Raw genomic sequence first — 14,909 nt, 5'->3', positions numbered from 1 at the left:
AACGCCACACTTTCCGCTTTCACGATGTTGACATGCCATGTTGACATTCGATGCTGACATTCGATGTCTGAAGTTTCGTCACCACCAAGGCAAGTTTAAGTTCCAACTGACTTATTTTGTGTTACATTGTCTAGTTTACACACGGAAATCCTCTAACCGGTCTCACGACGTCCCAGTCTTCGTCACTGCCTATCTGTTGCCTCGGGCACCTGCCGGCGCGTCGACCCTCCGCTTCTGGATGGACTTGCCGATGGCGTCCCTCACCATGGGATCGGCGCGGATGGTGTTCTGCACGAGCCAGTCCTTGATCTTGGAGCGCACGCTGCCGATGGCCTCCCTGTCGCCCTTGAAGGGGGTCATCTCCATGTCCAGCAGCCGGCCCATCTCGCCGTCGAGGCCGCGGGTAAGGGCCTCGAGGCGCTGCAGGCCCTCGTCGACGGCGGCGGCGGAGCTCTCGGCGGCCCTCTGGGCGGCCTGGGCGTTCTGGTCGAGCAGGGGCCCGATCTGGCCGAAGGCGATGTAGATGGTGAAGGCGGCCTGGCGGGCGAGCGAGATGAGCTGGAACTGCAGGTAGGGGGTGCGGCGCAGGGCAGTGGCGAGGGCGGTGTTGGCGGCGGCGAGCAGGGGCGGCATCTCGGGGCGGGTGACGACGATGAGCTCGGCGAAGAAGAAGGTGACGATGATGAGCCAGCGCCAGTAGCGGCCCCAGTTGATGTAGCCCAGCAGGCCGAGGGTGTAGGTGCCGACGACGGCGATGCCGTAGTAGGGGACGGTGCCCTGGAGGACGCCGCGCGAGACGTAGTCGTGGACGGTCTTGCAGTTCTGCCAGGTGGCGACCTCGGGCCCGAAGCGCTCGTAGGCGAAGCGGCGGGCCGCGTCGGCGAGGGTCTCGGAGGCGGTCTTGAGGTGCATGAAGCGGGCGGTGGCGACGCTCGTGTCGGCGCCGGCGAGGCCGGCCTTGTCCGGGTGGTGGACGGCGGCGAGGCGGCGGAAGCGGGACTTGATGATGCGCACGGGGGCGTTGACGGCGACGTCAAGGTCGGTGTAGTAGGTGCCCTGCAGGCGGAGGGTGCGGTCGGCCTCGATGAGGGTGTAGGCGAGGTAGAAGGAGACGACGAGGATGTGGATGCGGCGGCGGTGGGTTGCGTACTTGGCGGAGCCGGGCTGCGGCTTGGGGTCGCCGGCGCGGATGACGAGGCCGTAGTAGATGGACTGCACCCAGCCTGTGATGAGCTATGAGGGACAGGGGGAAGTCAGTATCGTGTTCTCATGAGCTGTGGCAGTGGCAGTGGCAGTGGTGGTGGTGGTGGTGGTAATCATGGAAGAAGGGTGCGCTTACGTTGGGCAAGAAGGCCCAGCCTATGAGGGAGAGGACGTTGGACATGATGGGACGCTGCGCATCACTTCTGGAGATATACGCGAGGAGGTAAAAGAAAGCGGTGCTGCAACGCTGCAGTGCTTCTGCGGAGGGGGGAGAAGATCGGACGACAGACGGCGGATGTGAGGTGAAGTCGAGGGTCAATTCGGGGGAAGCTTTTGAGACTCGCTGGCGTTTTCGCTAATAACTGCGAGCTGCCAAGCGCTGGCAGCGGCGCTGACCTCATTCCTGGCGCTGTTGGTGAATCCCTGTCCGCATCCCTGTCCGGATTGGGGGGTGGTGGTCGCCGCAAGTGGGGGGGTTGGGGTTCTGCTTATGTCATCGGTCTCGGTGCTACTGAATCCACTACTCTTCCATCATGTCACTAACACCAAACCAACACTTTCTTTCTTTCTTGAGAAATAACTCCTTTGGAATATTATGACGTTGATTCCCTTTAAAACATCCTAGAGAAATGAAAAGCTCCACTCGAATTCCCTTACCAACGAGACCGATGCTTTTCTGCGGCGATGCTCAACGTTAGGCAAGCACTGCTTTTACAGCCAACGATACCAGCTACTCCTTTTGGTGTTGAAGTGTTTACTTATACCACACAACTATTTGCACACCTGGAAAGGAATGGCGTCACCCATTGATCATAGTCTTCCTCCTTTATATGAACTGAAGAATGACGGATCTCTGTATTGTTCATGCCCACAGCCGCCCATTGCGGTAACACTCATTCGTCTCATGTTTAAGCGCCTCTGTGTTCACCGATCAACCCGACCGCTGACAGCCACTCAGCAGCTGACGGCCACACTGACTTCTACATTGCCTGCCAGCGTAGATTTTTAAGATTGTGTCTGGGCAGAGTTTCGTCCGTCTGGCGGCAACGTTATGTTCTTTCCTCATACCGTCAAGAGGTGATCAGAGGTGACTCCTCCTGCTTCCTGACGCCATAGATCAGCGTCACTGAACAGGTACGACAGTCCAAGAGTTTCGGACATCCGGACATTCGGACACTTCTGTACGATCGTTCCCTCCAGAAAGAATCGAGGCATCAAAGTCCGTGAACTTGGGACGACACCGCAGCGGCCGAGCGTTCAGGGACGATGACGAGGTGCAGGTTCGGTCGGCATCGACCTGGCTTTCGCCATCGTGTGGCTTCGTCGTCTCTGAATCGAGAGTGGGCGGGTGATGACTATACCGTGTGCGTTCTCCGGCCGGCCAAGGACTCGCAGACGACTGCAGGCATATGCCTGTCATATTGCCCTTCCCAACAAGAAGAATCTATGTGATGCCGAAACAACATGTCAACACTACGATGTAGATCTGAAGCTTAAAAGCCAGTAGGCTCATGAACCTCAGGTTCTTGGGAGCGCAGCGGGCATCTTCTCTAAGGAGCCTCTCTGTCTGGATACTGTCATTCTTGAGTCTATCTCGCCGGAAGAAACGTGTTCTCGGATGGCCCGGGGCGGAGGGGGAGGGAGAAGGAGGGCAGTGCTTCAGCGTAACGTTTCGACAACAGCAGACGGACAACTGGAAGCTCGCATTACAGCGGTAGCCTACTAATCGATCTCATTTCTTCAGACGATCGATGAACTGGCCACCCACCATGACCTGTTCTGGACAATGTCCCGAGAACCACCTGGGCTGCGTTGGCCACTGAATACGACGCCGTACGAACAATTCGGGACAGCAATCGCTTGGCAGGACTGGGGGCTGCAGGGCTTGTGGGCACGGATGGAAACGGCCTGGAGGGGGGGAGGACATATCGCGCACTGACAAGACTTTTGCCAGCCAAACAGACATCGTCTGGAAGATGCCGCCTTTCGTCAACCGCCCGAGTACCGAGCCGATCGTATCTCCCGCCGACCCCAATTGGACATTCTCGGTTTTAGCCTTTCGAGAGTCTTCCAGATGCGGCGCGGCGTACGACGAAGCAGGACCCCTGGTGGCTTTGGACGACATAGACGCCTGGAACGCGGCGGCCTCCCTCTCATTCGATAACTTACGAACAGACAACGTCAGTCTACCGCTGACGTAGAGCAGATCGTGTCGTCGTCGTTGTCGCCCGCCGTTTCTTCCCTATGCCGCACACACCGGACCGTCGGGCATAGATAGCCTATCCTGTTACGACGTGACACCGGCGTCGTCAAGTCAGGAAGACGAATCAAGGGAGACAAGGACGTAAGTTTAGAAAACTCACCACACGATGCGGGGGGTTCCCAAAGTCCGTTTCACCGTCGGTGGCGATGGGAAAACGACAACCAAGAAAAAAGTATTAATACTCTTGCAGTCGCTGCTACTGTTGCTCCTGAGCTGCCATCCCGCATGGGAAAACAAAACCATAACTATTCCATCTTAGCCAACAATCTATCATGAGAATCACGTACGCCACTACGCTCTCGCTCGCCCTCGGGTGGACGAACGTCGCCGCCCGGCCAGTCTCTGAGCAGCAAAACGCGGCAACTTCAAGCATCGCCGCCGGGGGCAACCAAACGGCGGCGGTGGAATCACATCCCCTGGAAGCCGACAGCCAGGCTCTGAACGCGTTTCTCGGAGACGACGTGAACTCCATCAACAACGTCAACCCGGACCCAAAGGACCGGATCTACCCCAAGCGCTCCGATAAGGACGCGCCGTACTCCCTTTCGGAGCAGGAGCTCAGGAGCAAGATCTTCATCCCCAAGACCTTCTCCGCGTCGTCCAAGAAGCAGCCCGTGATCCTCGTTCCCGGCACGGCCGCCATGGCCGGCTCGACGTACCGCGCGAACCTCGGGCCCCTCCTGGCGAAATCCGACTTCGCCGACCCGCTGTGGGTCAACATCCCCGGCGCGTCCCTCGGCGACGCCCAGGGGAACGCCGAGTACGTCGCCTACGCCATCAACTACGTCCGCAGCGCGACGGGCAAGAAGCCCGCCGTGGTCGCCTGGAGCCAGGGCAACCTGAACACGCAGTGGGCGCTCAAGTACTGGCCGAGCACGCGGGAGGCCGTCACGGATCTCGTGGCCATGAGCCCGGACTTCCACGGCACGACGGAGGCGTTCCTCGCCTGCGGGACCGCCGCCGCCGCCGCCATCGGGTGCACGCCGAGCGTGTACCAGCAGGCGTACGACGCGCAGTTTGTGCGCACCCTCCGCGCGAACGGGGGCGATAGCGCCTATGGTAAGATCTCCAATGTCGCATTTTTTTTTGGTTTTCTGAAAAAATAAATAAAAAAGGGGTGAGAGGGGTGTAAAAGAGAGAGAGCACTGAAGCTGACACGAGACGGGTTTCCGCAGTGCCGACGACGTCGATATTCAGCGCGACGGACGAGATCGTGCAGCCGCAGTCCGGGCCGGGCGCCTCGGCCTTCCTCAAGGACGGCAAGGACGGCGCCGTGGCGTCCAACGTCGAGGTGCAGAAGGCGTGCCCCGGCACGCCGGCGGGCGGCGCGGTGACGCACGAGGGCATGCTGTACAACGCGCTGGCGTTCGCGCTGCTGCGGGACGCCCTTGTGAACGAGGGGCCGGGCCGGCTGGAGAGGGTCGACAGGAAGACGGTGTGCGCGGACCCGGCGGCGGGGAAGCTGGACGCGCTGGAGATCCAGGCGACCGAGGCCGTGCTGGCGGACGCGGCGAGGAACGTGCTGGTGTACCCCAACAAGGTGAACCGCGAGCCGGCCATCAAGGACTATGCAAGGCAGTAGTAGTAGATTTGTATGTATGGTGGTGCCCCGAATCTTTGACGGGGGGGGCTCTCGGTTATACTGGATGCGGCTTTCTTTCTCAAGGGGAGTTTTCTTACGGAAACGGCGGGCGTTAGCAAGCGGGTACATGATTTGGTTCTTTCGTCTGGAGCACGTAGTCAAGATGATTGTCTTGCAGCTGAACGATTCGATGGGACGATTCTTCACAGGAGATATCTGGGGTCCCGCCCTCATAAAACCCGACATGGTGACTAGATCGCGTTCGGCTTCACTGTGGTTGACCGAGGGCCATCTGCACTCCAACGCAGCTGGTTGTAGCTGATTAAATGAGAAACAGACGGAATGAGTACAAACTCCGTTTGGAGTGGGGTTGTGGCTGGCATCCAATGCAACGGACGAAGAGCAGACGCCGGTTAGAAGGGATGACTATTTTCTGTTGGTTCCCCCGTTCGAGGCCAGCTTTACGACGTCTTCAACCAAGCCTTCGAGGTCGTGGAGATGCGGTCTGGTGCTGTCCAGCTGTCATCCACTCACATGATGTGGATGAGGTGCGTCAAGTTGACAAGACGTCCTATATCCAAAGAAGAAACGTTCCTCCAAAGCAAGGCACAAGGCATGCTTGAATCTGCACAGCAAAGTCCTGAAAAAAGTCCCACATTGTAAGAGTGTGTCGCAGCGTCCGACTTGCGAAACATCCCGGTGTGAGCATTGCTTTAGATTTCGCGGCTGCCTTCACTCTTCCAGCGTCGACTCACTTCGCCCATCCGGAACAGCTGAACATCACCGATCAAGGTCCCCCCGCAAGTCCACGTCTACGATGGCTCGGCCGTACCACTGTTGTTTTGCGTCTGATCGCTATTTATATGACACAGGGCTATGGCACTCGACTTGTCACAAATCTTGGGGGAACGACGGTAGAAAACCCGGAGAAAAGAAACGTGCAGTGATGTGCGACAAGCAGGGGGGGGGGGGGGGGGGGGGGGGACGATCTGATAATCTCTCTTCTTCGTCCCGTGTCTTTCTCGTCAGACTCTTCCCACCGCTCATCCCGTCGCTGGATGTCGAAACATCCCTCAAAAATACCCTGTGGGTATTTTGGTAGGAAGACAGAGACGTAGGGGGCACGATTCTCGAAGGGCGGAGCGGGCTGGTGTGGCGAGAGCAACGTGAAACGACTGTGAACCGTAGACGCCTAGACGGTGGAGCCCGATGACGGAGAAAGAAAAGTCCATTTTCGAGGGGGTACTGCTGTATGAGACTGGACCCCCCTTTCTTTTTGGCAGGTGAAGCAAGACGGGGAGATAAACGTGATACCCCTCCCCCCATTCCCAAGCCTGGCAGGGACCTTTACGTTAGTCAAAGGACGAGACAGGAGAATGCCAAAATGGCTGTGTTACTAGTAGTAGCTAAGCTTAGACGTCAAATAAGCTTGTATGCCAAGGTGCCATGAACTGTTGTCGGCGGGGAGTCGGCGGAGACGACGCAATGCATTGTAATGCGGTGTCATCTCATGCTCAGCGTACCTAGTGTGATAGCACAAGGCCTTTAAGGGGCGGCCAGAACCGACGGCCTGGTTCGTAACGCAGCGGCTTTTGGAGGTAGGTCGGACGGATCAGAAGCCGTCTGACTGCTGTCTTGCTGCTTTCTGTAAGTATGCAAGTTGATTCTGTTGGTTGCTGGCTGCCAAGCTAGGCAAATAGGCCAGCCTGGTGTCGTGGATGTCAGATCGAGACATGTCTTGATCATTGCCCTGATGGTCTAGCGGTATGATTCTCCCTTAGGGTTGCGAATAGCTTCACCCCGTCCTGGGAGAGGTCCCAGGTTCGATCCCTGGTTAGGGCCCATTCTTTTGCCGCTTGAAGCTAGACGGGAATGCCTCTCTGTTTTTTAGGCTGACGGCGAACTCCAAATAGGCGTCGACAAGATCCAACAAGATGAGTGCGGCGGGAATACGGCGAGCAAGTACGCAGGCAAGGAAGACGCAGGCAACAAGGACTTGGGTAACAGATAACCTTGGTCATGAAGAGCTTCTTCATCGATGGCCGAGACATCCCAGCCAAAGGGGGAGGCAAAAGGTGGACTGACGAAAGTTGGGGCAGTTGTTGCAAGATGCCCAGTAGTACCACAGCGCCATCCGCGACGAAAGCGTCGCAGAGTGTGATATTCAAGCTGCGAGACGGTATACCAGCGGGAGGGAGCCTCATGTGAGGCAAAGTCGCAGACACAAGCCCTTCTCTTCCCTCCCTCCCCTTCCAATGGTGGAAACGCGTGGCTGGGTCGAAAGCGGGCCATCTCATGCCATGCCCGGACCGCCAAGGAGTATCGACGACATGGTGAGGTTCTGGAACGCGCGTCAGTGTTGCGTCCCTGGGGAGTAGTATGTATGTAGCTCATCAGCGACTTTGTGGACGGTGGGGAGTAAGGAGCCTTGACCAGTGACGACGACGAGGAGGTGGTGGTGGTGGAGAGGCGATGGAGACGAAAAGACGGTACCTCCTTGAGCAGATGTCCCGAAGAAAGAGCGGCGTCAGATGCAACCAGGGCAGATGTGGGATGGACCAGGCTGCTCCATGCTGTCACTTGTACGGGACGGGGGTCCGTGGACGGAGCCGTGTGGGGGTGGGAGAACTTACACAGTCCGCTCTGCTATTTCTTGAGAGCTGGTTCGACTCGACTCTCAGTTGGCAGTTGTTGGTGCGATGGAGTTGGGGATGTGTTTACAGTTGTCCTGACTGCCCTGACTGCCCTGACTGCCCTGGCTTCCATGCCATGCGATGCCACACCACGCCAAGCCCTCAAACCACCCCACCTTCCCGCGGATTCAGAAAAAGAAAGAACATGTCTGCATGTGGGGGCGGACTACTAATACCTGGGAAAGTACCTAGTTGTGGGCCTGCCAGATCGGGGAGAGTTTCGGGAACCATGTGTAATGCTCCGCTATTGGCCAAGTGTCTCCGGGAAGCCCCCATATGGACGAGGTGCTTACCTTAACGTACCTACCTACCTACACAGGCAGGTACCGTTGTACCGGTTCTTGCTGCGGAAGCTACCTTATTTTCCGTTCAACCTCCCGTATCACATCATATCCGTCCCTCTCTCTGTCTTCCAGCTTGCAATGCATCCTGGCCACGTCTGGCTCAACATACACACACTATAAGCTTACGGGATTTAGCCCCGGTCAATTACCCATAAGCACCCAAGTGGGCTCGGATTCGGCCTACCGGGCTCGATGACGGATCTCCCGTTACTCTCTGCTCAACCTCGACTGCCGCATAAGATCAGCGATTGCCCCCAAGATGCATGACAGTCCCGGAAAACCCGCGTCTTCACACTGCATGTCAGTCATCTTGGCGCTCATGGTACCAAGCCGTCCGGACTCAAGGCATACATGGCCAGGCCCCAACTTGGGATGGCGTCAACTCATCCCAATCCCAGCCCTGTTAGCGTGTTTGGGCCTCATGGGGTTGAGCCGCTGCCCATCACACACGCCCTTGTCTCTCTACTTCGTCTTCCTAGGCTCTCGGGAAGACACCGCTTTCGGCCACTGGCCCACGAGTTCCTGACGGCTGTGAATCAGTGTTCAAACCACCGCGGAGACGTCCCGTCGGGCGACCCCTGTCTACGGCAATCATTTTGTTTACCCATCAGACGGACGGTGCGGTGCACAGGGGCCGGGGCCGGGGCCGGGGTCGGGACCGGGGGTATTCCCTCTCCTCCTGCTTGTGCCTGGGCTCTACAACGACATCGACGTCCTCGATGGTCTTAGTCCTCGACGACTCCCTTTTAGGTACGCTATCATTCCCACGGAAACGTTCTTCTCCCTCTCTGTTTCTCAACCGACATCGTTCTTCGTTTCTTGTGTTCGTAGGCTTGAGGCCATTTTCCTTCCTTACCCTGGCGGTTGTAACCTTCCACTGCCCTGGCGGCCATATTCATCCTCATACTTAATTCTTGTCGTCTACATCGGGCCTCTTTGATTTCTTCAACCAAATCTGCAGCCGTATATCGCCTTCAGAATGGCCTTCTCAGAAAGATCTTGTCCCGTTTCCGGCACCATGGGAGCCGTATGCCCGGTCGGCGCAAACAACTCGGGCAGGCAAAGCAGATCGAGCAGCCGTACCGGCCCTCGAGGATGCTCCTTCTCCGGCTTTACTCAGCCTGGTGATATCCACACAGCTTTCGATGTAAGTCTAGATTCATACCCAGTTCTCTCCATCTCAGACACGCTGATGACAGTCCAGATCCCCCGGGGAGTCGACGCAGAGGAATGGCTCCGGATGAGGTACGTCGCAACTGATTCTCATGCCCATGCTCAACACAGCATGTTAACCGCGTCTCGGCAGAGAACGGAAATCAATCAACCATGTCCTCTACTCCAAATACCCCTCCACGCAAGAGATTGACACCGTCAAGAGCCAGGCCGAGATGGATGCCTTCAACGTCAGCGAACAAGATGTGCTCGCTGTCGCCCTCGGTGCACCAGCCAGACAAGTCATGCTCAGGGCCCAGGAGATAGGGCCACAAACCGGCTGGAGAGACGGCTACCTCAGCACAGAGCATGGCTTCTGCCCACCCGACTACGACGAGGCTGCGGGTGCCTTGGCCCGATCGCCAGGCCGTGTGTGGTCCGACCTCTGCGAAAGAATGCCAGGATGTGTTTCGCGCGGCCGGGTGAGAGAATCCATCGCCGCCGCACCCGTTATCGAGGGCACCGAATATGTCATCCCTGACCAAGCACTCTGGGCAGCCCTTGTCGCCCTGGGCATGCTCTGCTCCATCTACCGCTTCGAGCAGAAATACGACGGCCACGATGGGGTGAACGCCACAACAAACCGGATAAAGTTGAAGCTGAACTGCAAGATGGGCGATCACTTGGGGGAAGAGCTCGTCGGAATCCCTCTCAGTATCGCTCTTCCATACTACCAGGTTTCTCGCCGCATGGGCAGAACCCTTCCACACCTCACCTTCGTCGACCAGTCTTCATACAACTTGAAGATCAAGGACGCAACGTCGAGCTACCCCTACGTCGCTCGCTTCGACAACATGGAGCTTAGATGGCCCATGTTTGGCGAGCGTGCCGAAGTAGCCTTCCTGAAGGGAGTTGCAGAGACTTCCGGTCAGTGCCATCCGCAGCCGCACCCCTGCATGTGACCCCTCGACCAAGTATCGCCCTTTACTGACTTGTTGCGACAGCTTCCTTTCAACATGGGCCCGACGCCATCGCGGCCTGCCAAGAGCACGTCATGAACCGCAACGTCGAAGGCCTCCTTCACGAAATGATTCGGCTGAAGGAGATCCTCGAACGTATGCCCAACGCCTTCCATTCCATTTCGACGAATCCCAATGCGGGCGAGAACTATGTGCCCGTCCAACAATGGGTTCGCTGGGCCAAGTTCTCCGCACCTCTTTCGAAGCGGTGCCCTGCGTCGTCAGGCCTGCAATTCCCCCCGTACCTCGTGATGGATGCATTCTTGGGCAGGAAGAAGTATGCCGTTTTCTCTCTAGCAGCGCTACCTTGAAGTCTTTCTTTTTAAAGAAACCCCTCAACGGTTCATCCTACTGACCATCACTCCTAGGTACACATCCTTCCTTGGAGCTGAGGGCGTCCACCTCCGAGCCTGGCTCCCATCCAACTTGCGTGCTTTTATTGCAGCCATTGAGTATCACTACCGCATTCCCGAATTCGTCCAACAGTCGGGTGACCCACGCCTGATGGGTGTTCTCGACGGTATTGTCGAGGCATACACCGGGGAACGCGGCTTTATGGGGGTGCATCGCTACAAGGTCTTCGGCATCCTCGAGGTCGCAGCCAAGACTGGCCGCACTGAGACCAACGGCGCTTCTGGCGCAGCAGACGGCGAACGTCCTTGGGAAGAGACTCATCGCCAGTTTTCCGAGGCCATGAAGGAGCGGCTCGAGCCTTATCGGGGCGCTCTGCCTGTCGAACCCCATCAGATGCGAGGCACATTCGAAGAGTGTCGCTACATCACCCGCGTTGTGAGCAGGTCCTTTGTGGACTCTGACCCTACACGCTCGATCGCGATGGTGACTCTTGATATCCGCGAGACGGGAATCACTTTTGCACCCGGGGACCGCCTGGCGGTGATGCCCCTCAACAGCTGGGAGGAGTGTGCCAAAGTTATGGCTGCCCTTGGCCTGGAGCAGCAGATGGATACCCCGGTAGAAGTTGGCGGCACCTGGGCGCGTTTCGAGATGCATCTCGGGTCTGTCAGAAGAACAGCGACGCCCAAGTTGACCGTCGGCGACATCCTGCGACGGGGCCACCTGGCACCCATCACCAAGGACATGGCACTCAAGATCCACAGCATGTTGCATGCTTCCTCCAACACCGTCTTGCAAGTTCTCAGCACGGACGAGTGGCCTGTCAGAGGCTCCTTGGGCGACATGTTGCAGGACGCCGTCACCGATACGCCGCCTCAGATCTGGGACAGGGTCTTCAACCTCGACAACCTGGCGTGGTTGGCCGAGCTGGTTCCCCTCGAAGTCCCCCGCACATACTCCATCGCAAGCTACACCGAAGAGCTTCTGCCGGAGACCGTCGACCTCGCCGTGTCGAGATCAGAGTACAAGCTGTGTTCTACCTTCTCCAGGGGCAAGGATGTATCACGCGCCGGCGTCTCCAGCGGATTTCTCAACCCGTCCGTGGAGATGGCGGAGATCGACTCCGACGACGAAATCATCATCGGCGTCTCGCGACCTGCGGCTTTCCACCTCCCTCTCGACCCAATGGCACCATGCGCCTTCTTTGCTGGTGGAAGCGGCATCGCCCCGTTCCGTAGTTTCTGGCAAGCCCGCCTCGCTCAAAGCGGCCTGTCTGGAGGCAAGAACCTGCTGTATCTCGGCGTCCAGTCGCGGGAGAAGTTCTGCTTCGAGGAGGAGCTGCGGCAGTACGTCAACGCAGAGTTCATGGAGGTACATGTTGCTTTCTCCAGGGACTCTCGAGGTCTCGCATACGAGGGCCGCGACCTTGTTGATAAACACATCCCACCTCGCTACATCGACACGTTGATCGTCGAACAAGGCGTGGCGGTTTGCGATCTCGTAATGTCCAAGAAGCAGGGCGGGCTCGGTGGCTATCTCTATGTTTGCGGTTCTGTCTCGGTCTTTGATTCCGTCATGAGCGGCATCCGAAAGGCCATTTACACGTACAGAACAGCCACGGACAAGGGAGTCGATCTCATCATCAACAAGGCCTTTGCAGAAAGACGGTTTATGCTGGACGTGTTTATGACGCCGAAGCCGTTGCCTTGCAACCTGCCAACAATTCCCATGTCCGAATTGGCGCTGCACACTGGCCACCGACCCGGTTCTCGCATGTGGATTGGAGTCCACGGCAGCGTCTACGATGTTACCGACTTCTGTCCTATGCACCCTGGCGGGACGCTCATCATCAAGTCCAACGCCGGTGTTGACTGTTCCAAGTCCTTCGACAACCTCGCCCACACAAACAATCCCGAGGTTTCCAGTCTCTTGACCAAGTACTTTGTCGGGCACTTGACCCCCAAGCCTGATTATGGCAGCGAGGAGATCTCGACTCTCCACGATCTGTGGTCGGCATATCTCCGATCTACGGTCGAGACGCTGGTGGCTCACCAGTTCGAGATGTACGAGATCATGGGCGCGTCCCTCGAGACATCGTCTTCCCACGACCCCGCCGGCAGCAACAACATCTGGCTCCGCGAGAGCCTGCCCAACATCATCGCCGTCCGCACCTTTTACAGCTACCAGAGCCGACTCCTCCAGGGTGGCTTTGCCGCCCTTTTCGGTCCCAAGCTACAGGAGCTCGTTCTCAAGCTGTCGTTTGGCGTCGCCAGCGCCAACGGCCCGGCTGCCGACACCAAGCTGCCGGACGTGCTGGGGACGGTGGCGCGGGCAAAGATGAGCGGGGATGCGGCGACTTGCACCAAAGAAGTCGCCCTCGTAGGCCAATTCGTCTGCGACGCCGATGCGTCCCTGCGCTTCCAAGAGCGCGGCGTCTTCGCATACGCCGCTCGCAGTGTCGAGCTCGACATCGCCCTCCTGGAAGACCTCCGCCAGGAGGCCTGCACCGGGATGGACGCCTTCGACAGCATCGCACACTCCATCAAGGAGTCCTCGGACCCCGACGTCGAGAACACGCGCATCACCGCGCTGTCGACCTTCCTTCTCCAGGTTCTCGAACGTATGGCCCGGCATCTGGAGGTCTTCTACACCCAGCTGGCCCGATGCTCCGTCTACCAGCCCAAGCTCGAGCAGAACCCGGCTCGGACCCGCTGGGCGCTGGTCCGCCGGCGCATCGAAGATGGAAGCCTCTTCGTGCTCGCCACCAAGGCGGAGCTCAATGCGAGCGCGCTGCTGGAGCGACCAGTATTGGCACCATACTACATGTCGCGCGCGAACCCGAACCAGAACATCGACTTTGATCGCGTCATGGCGCAGGTGCAGGCGAGCCTGCTGGTCGGCAGCCAAGACGCCGCTCCATTCTCAAACCATTCCGCGCATCTGCAGCAGCCTCTGACGCTCAACGCCGTGCACCAGGCCCGAGGCCGCAGCACGGGCAACGTCAGCGCGTTCGTGAGCCACGAGAATGCGGGCGCGCTAAGAGCCATGAACAGCTTCGTCGAGAAGAACGGCCGTGCGATCCGTAGGCTGAGCAAGATGCCGGCCGCGGCAATGAACTTTGAGAATATCCAGAGAGCCGCACTGCTCGAGATGCCACGGCACAGCGGTCCGCTGTTGCCTCCCGAGATGGCAGGTGACATGCTGGGACTAGGCCCAGAGCACACAATGAATCTCACCAGGCACGGCAGCGGTCCCGGCAATAGAATCCTTCCGACGCCGCCGTCGAGCCGCGGCTCAAGCCGTTCGCCAACCAGATTCAACCACCAGTTTGGCACGAGCCAGCAACACGGGAAATCAACTGCGGAGATGTTGCTCTCTAAGCTCAACAGGCCTCGTGGTGCGTCGCTCTCTCGAGGACCGTTGTCGGCCCCTCACTCGCCTGCTCACTACCCCGTCATCGGCTCTCACTCCCCACCGCCGCCGCCTCCGCCCAGCCACCCAACGGCGGACACGCAGTCCGCGCTGAGTTCAATGATGAGCCGTCTCAACACCAGGCCGCGCAGCGGCTCCGCCACGATGTCTGGCGGCAACCAGCACACGTCAATGAGCGGCGGCGGCCTGGCGCGCACGAGATCCGTCATGAGCGTGGGCAGTGCGGGGACCGTGGGAGGAAGGGATGGGAGGCCGGGGCATGTGCCGCGGACATCGACGAGTTCGTTGCGTGCTTTGAGGCTGAGGAGTGTGACAGAACAGGGCGAGGAAAGGGTCGCGCCAACGTTTTGACGAGGGGGTTTGGTGTTTTGTCGATGGTGGGACGGGGGACGAGGACGAGGACAAGCTCATCCCGTCGGTGGCCGATGTTGAGACGAGCGCCACGGCCGGTCACGCGAGGGTGTTTGGCCATTTGGCTGGCGCCCGTGTCTTGGAGATCGCCGGTGGATGGGGAAACAGATTATGGGTAACAGAAATTGTCCATCAGGGAATGGTGAATTCCGATCAAAAGTGTATAGTAAATTTGGAAATATGAGCGAGTTTGTTGCCTGTTCAGGACAAGTCAATGCACCTTGCGTGACTACTGCACATCTCTACCCGAGGTATCCCACAGACTGTCACCATGTGCGGTACGGTGGATGGTGCCCGCTCGCGATTTCGACATTCAATATCATGGGTGGAAAAGAAAAAGGAGCGTTTGATAGGCGATCGGGTCCCGCTCCGGGCGTGAAAAGAGGGTTGCTTACACGCTCCTCGTACCGGCTCACGCGTGGGCCAGTCCCTGTGTGTGAGGGCCATGAGATGTTG

General features: G+C 58.3%; 3 protein-coding genes across 3 annotated transcripts; 2 read left to right on the top strand and 1 right to left on the bottom strand.

Moving 5' to 3' along the window:
* Positions 1 to 58: 58 nt before the first annotated feature.
* CDEST_13926 (Putative DnaJ domain, Chaperone J-domain superfamily) lies at positions 59 to 1,534 on the bottom strand. Its single transcript, XM_062930082.1, has 2 exons — positions 1,340 to 1,534; positions 59 to 1,233 (listed from the first exon to the last, which is right to left on the bottom strand). The coding sequence occupies exons 1-2, from the start codon at positions 1,382 to 1,384 to the stop codon at positions 190 to 192; spliced, it is 1,089 nt and encodes a 362-aa protein (XP_062786133.1). The 5' UTR covers positions 1,385 to 1,534; the 3' UTR covers positions 59 to 189.
* Positions 1,535 to 3,738: 2,204 nt separating this feature from the next.
* Positions 3,739 to 5,048, top strand: CDEST_13925 (Putative alpha/Beta hydrolase; the record flags this gene model as incomplete). Its single annotated transcript, XM_062930081.1, has 2 exons — positions 3,739 to 4,525; positions 4,642 to 5,048. The coding sequence occupies 2 exons, from the start codon at positions 3,739 to 3,741 to the stop codon at positions 5,046 to 5,048; spliced, it is 1,194 nt and encodes a 397-aa protein (XP_062786132.1).
* Positions 5,049 to 9,064: 4,016 nt separating this feature from the next.
* Positions 9,065 to 14,393, top strand: CDEST_13924 (uncharacterized protein; the record flags this gene model as incomplete). Its single annotated transcript, XM_062930080.1, has 4 exons — positions 9,065 to 9,330; positions 9,392 to 10,164; positions 10,242 to 10,533; positions 10,625 to 14,393. The coding sequence occupies 4 exons, from the start codon at positions 9,065 to 9,067 to the stop codon at positions 14,391 to 14,393; spliced, it is 5,100 nt and encodes a 1,699-aa protein (XP_062786131.1).
* Positions 14,394 to 14,909: the final 516 nt, after the last annotated feature.

Source organism: Colletotrichum destructivum, chromosome 9, assembly GCF_034447905.1.
Source record: "Colletotrichum destructivum chromosome 9, complete sequence".
Lineage (NCBI taxonomy): Eukaryota > Fungi > Ascomycota > Sordariomycetes > Glomerellales > Glomerellaceae > Colletotrichum > Colletotrichum destructivum.
The sequence above is the reverse complement of the archived record's forward strand: the minus strand, read 5'-3'. Positions and strand labels throughout refer to the sequence as shown.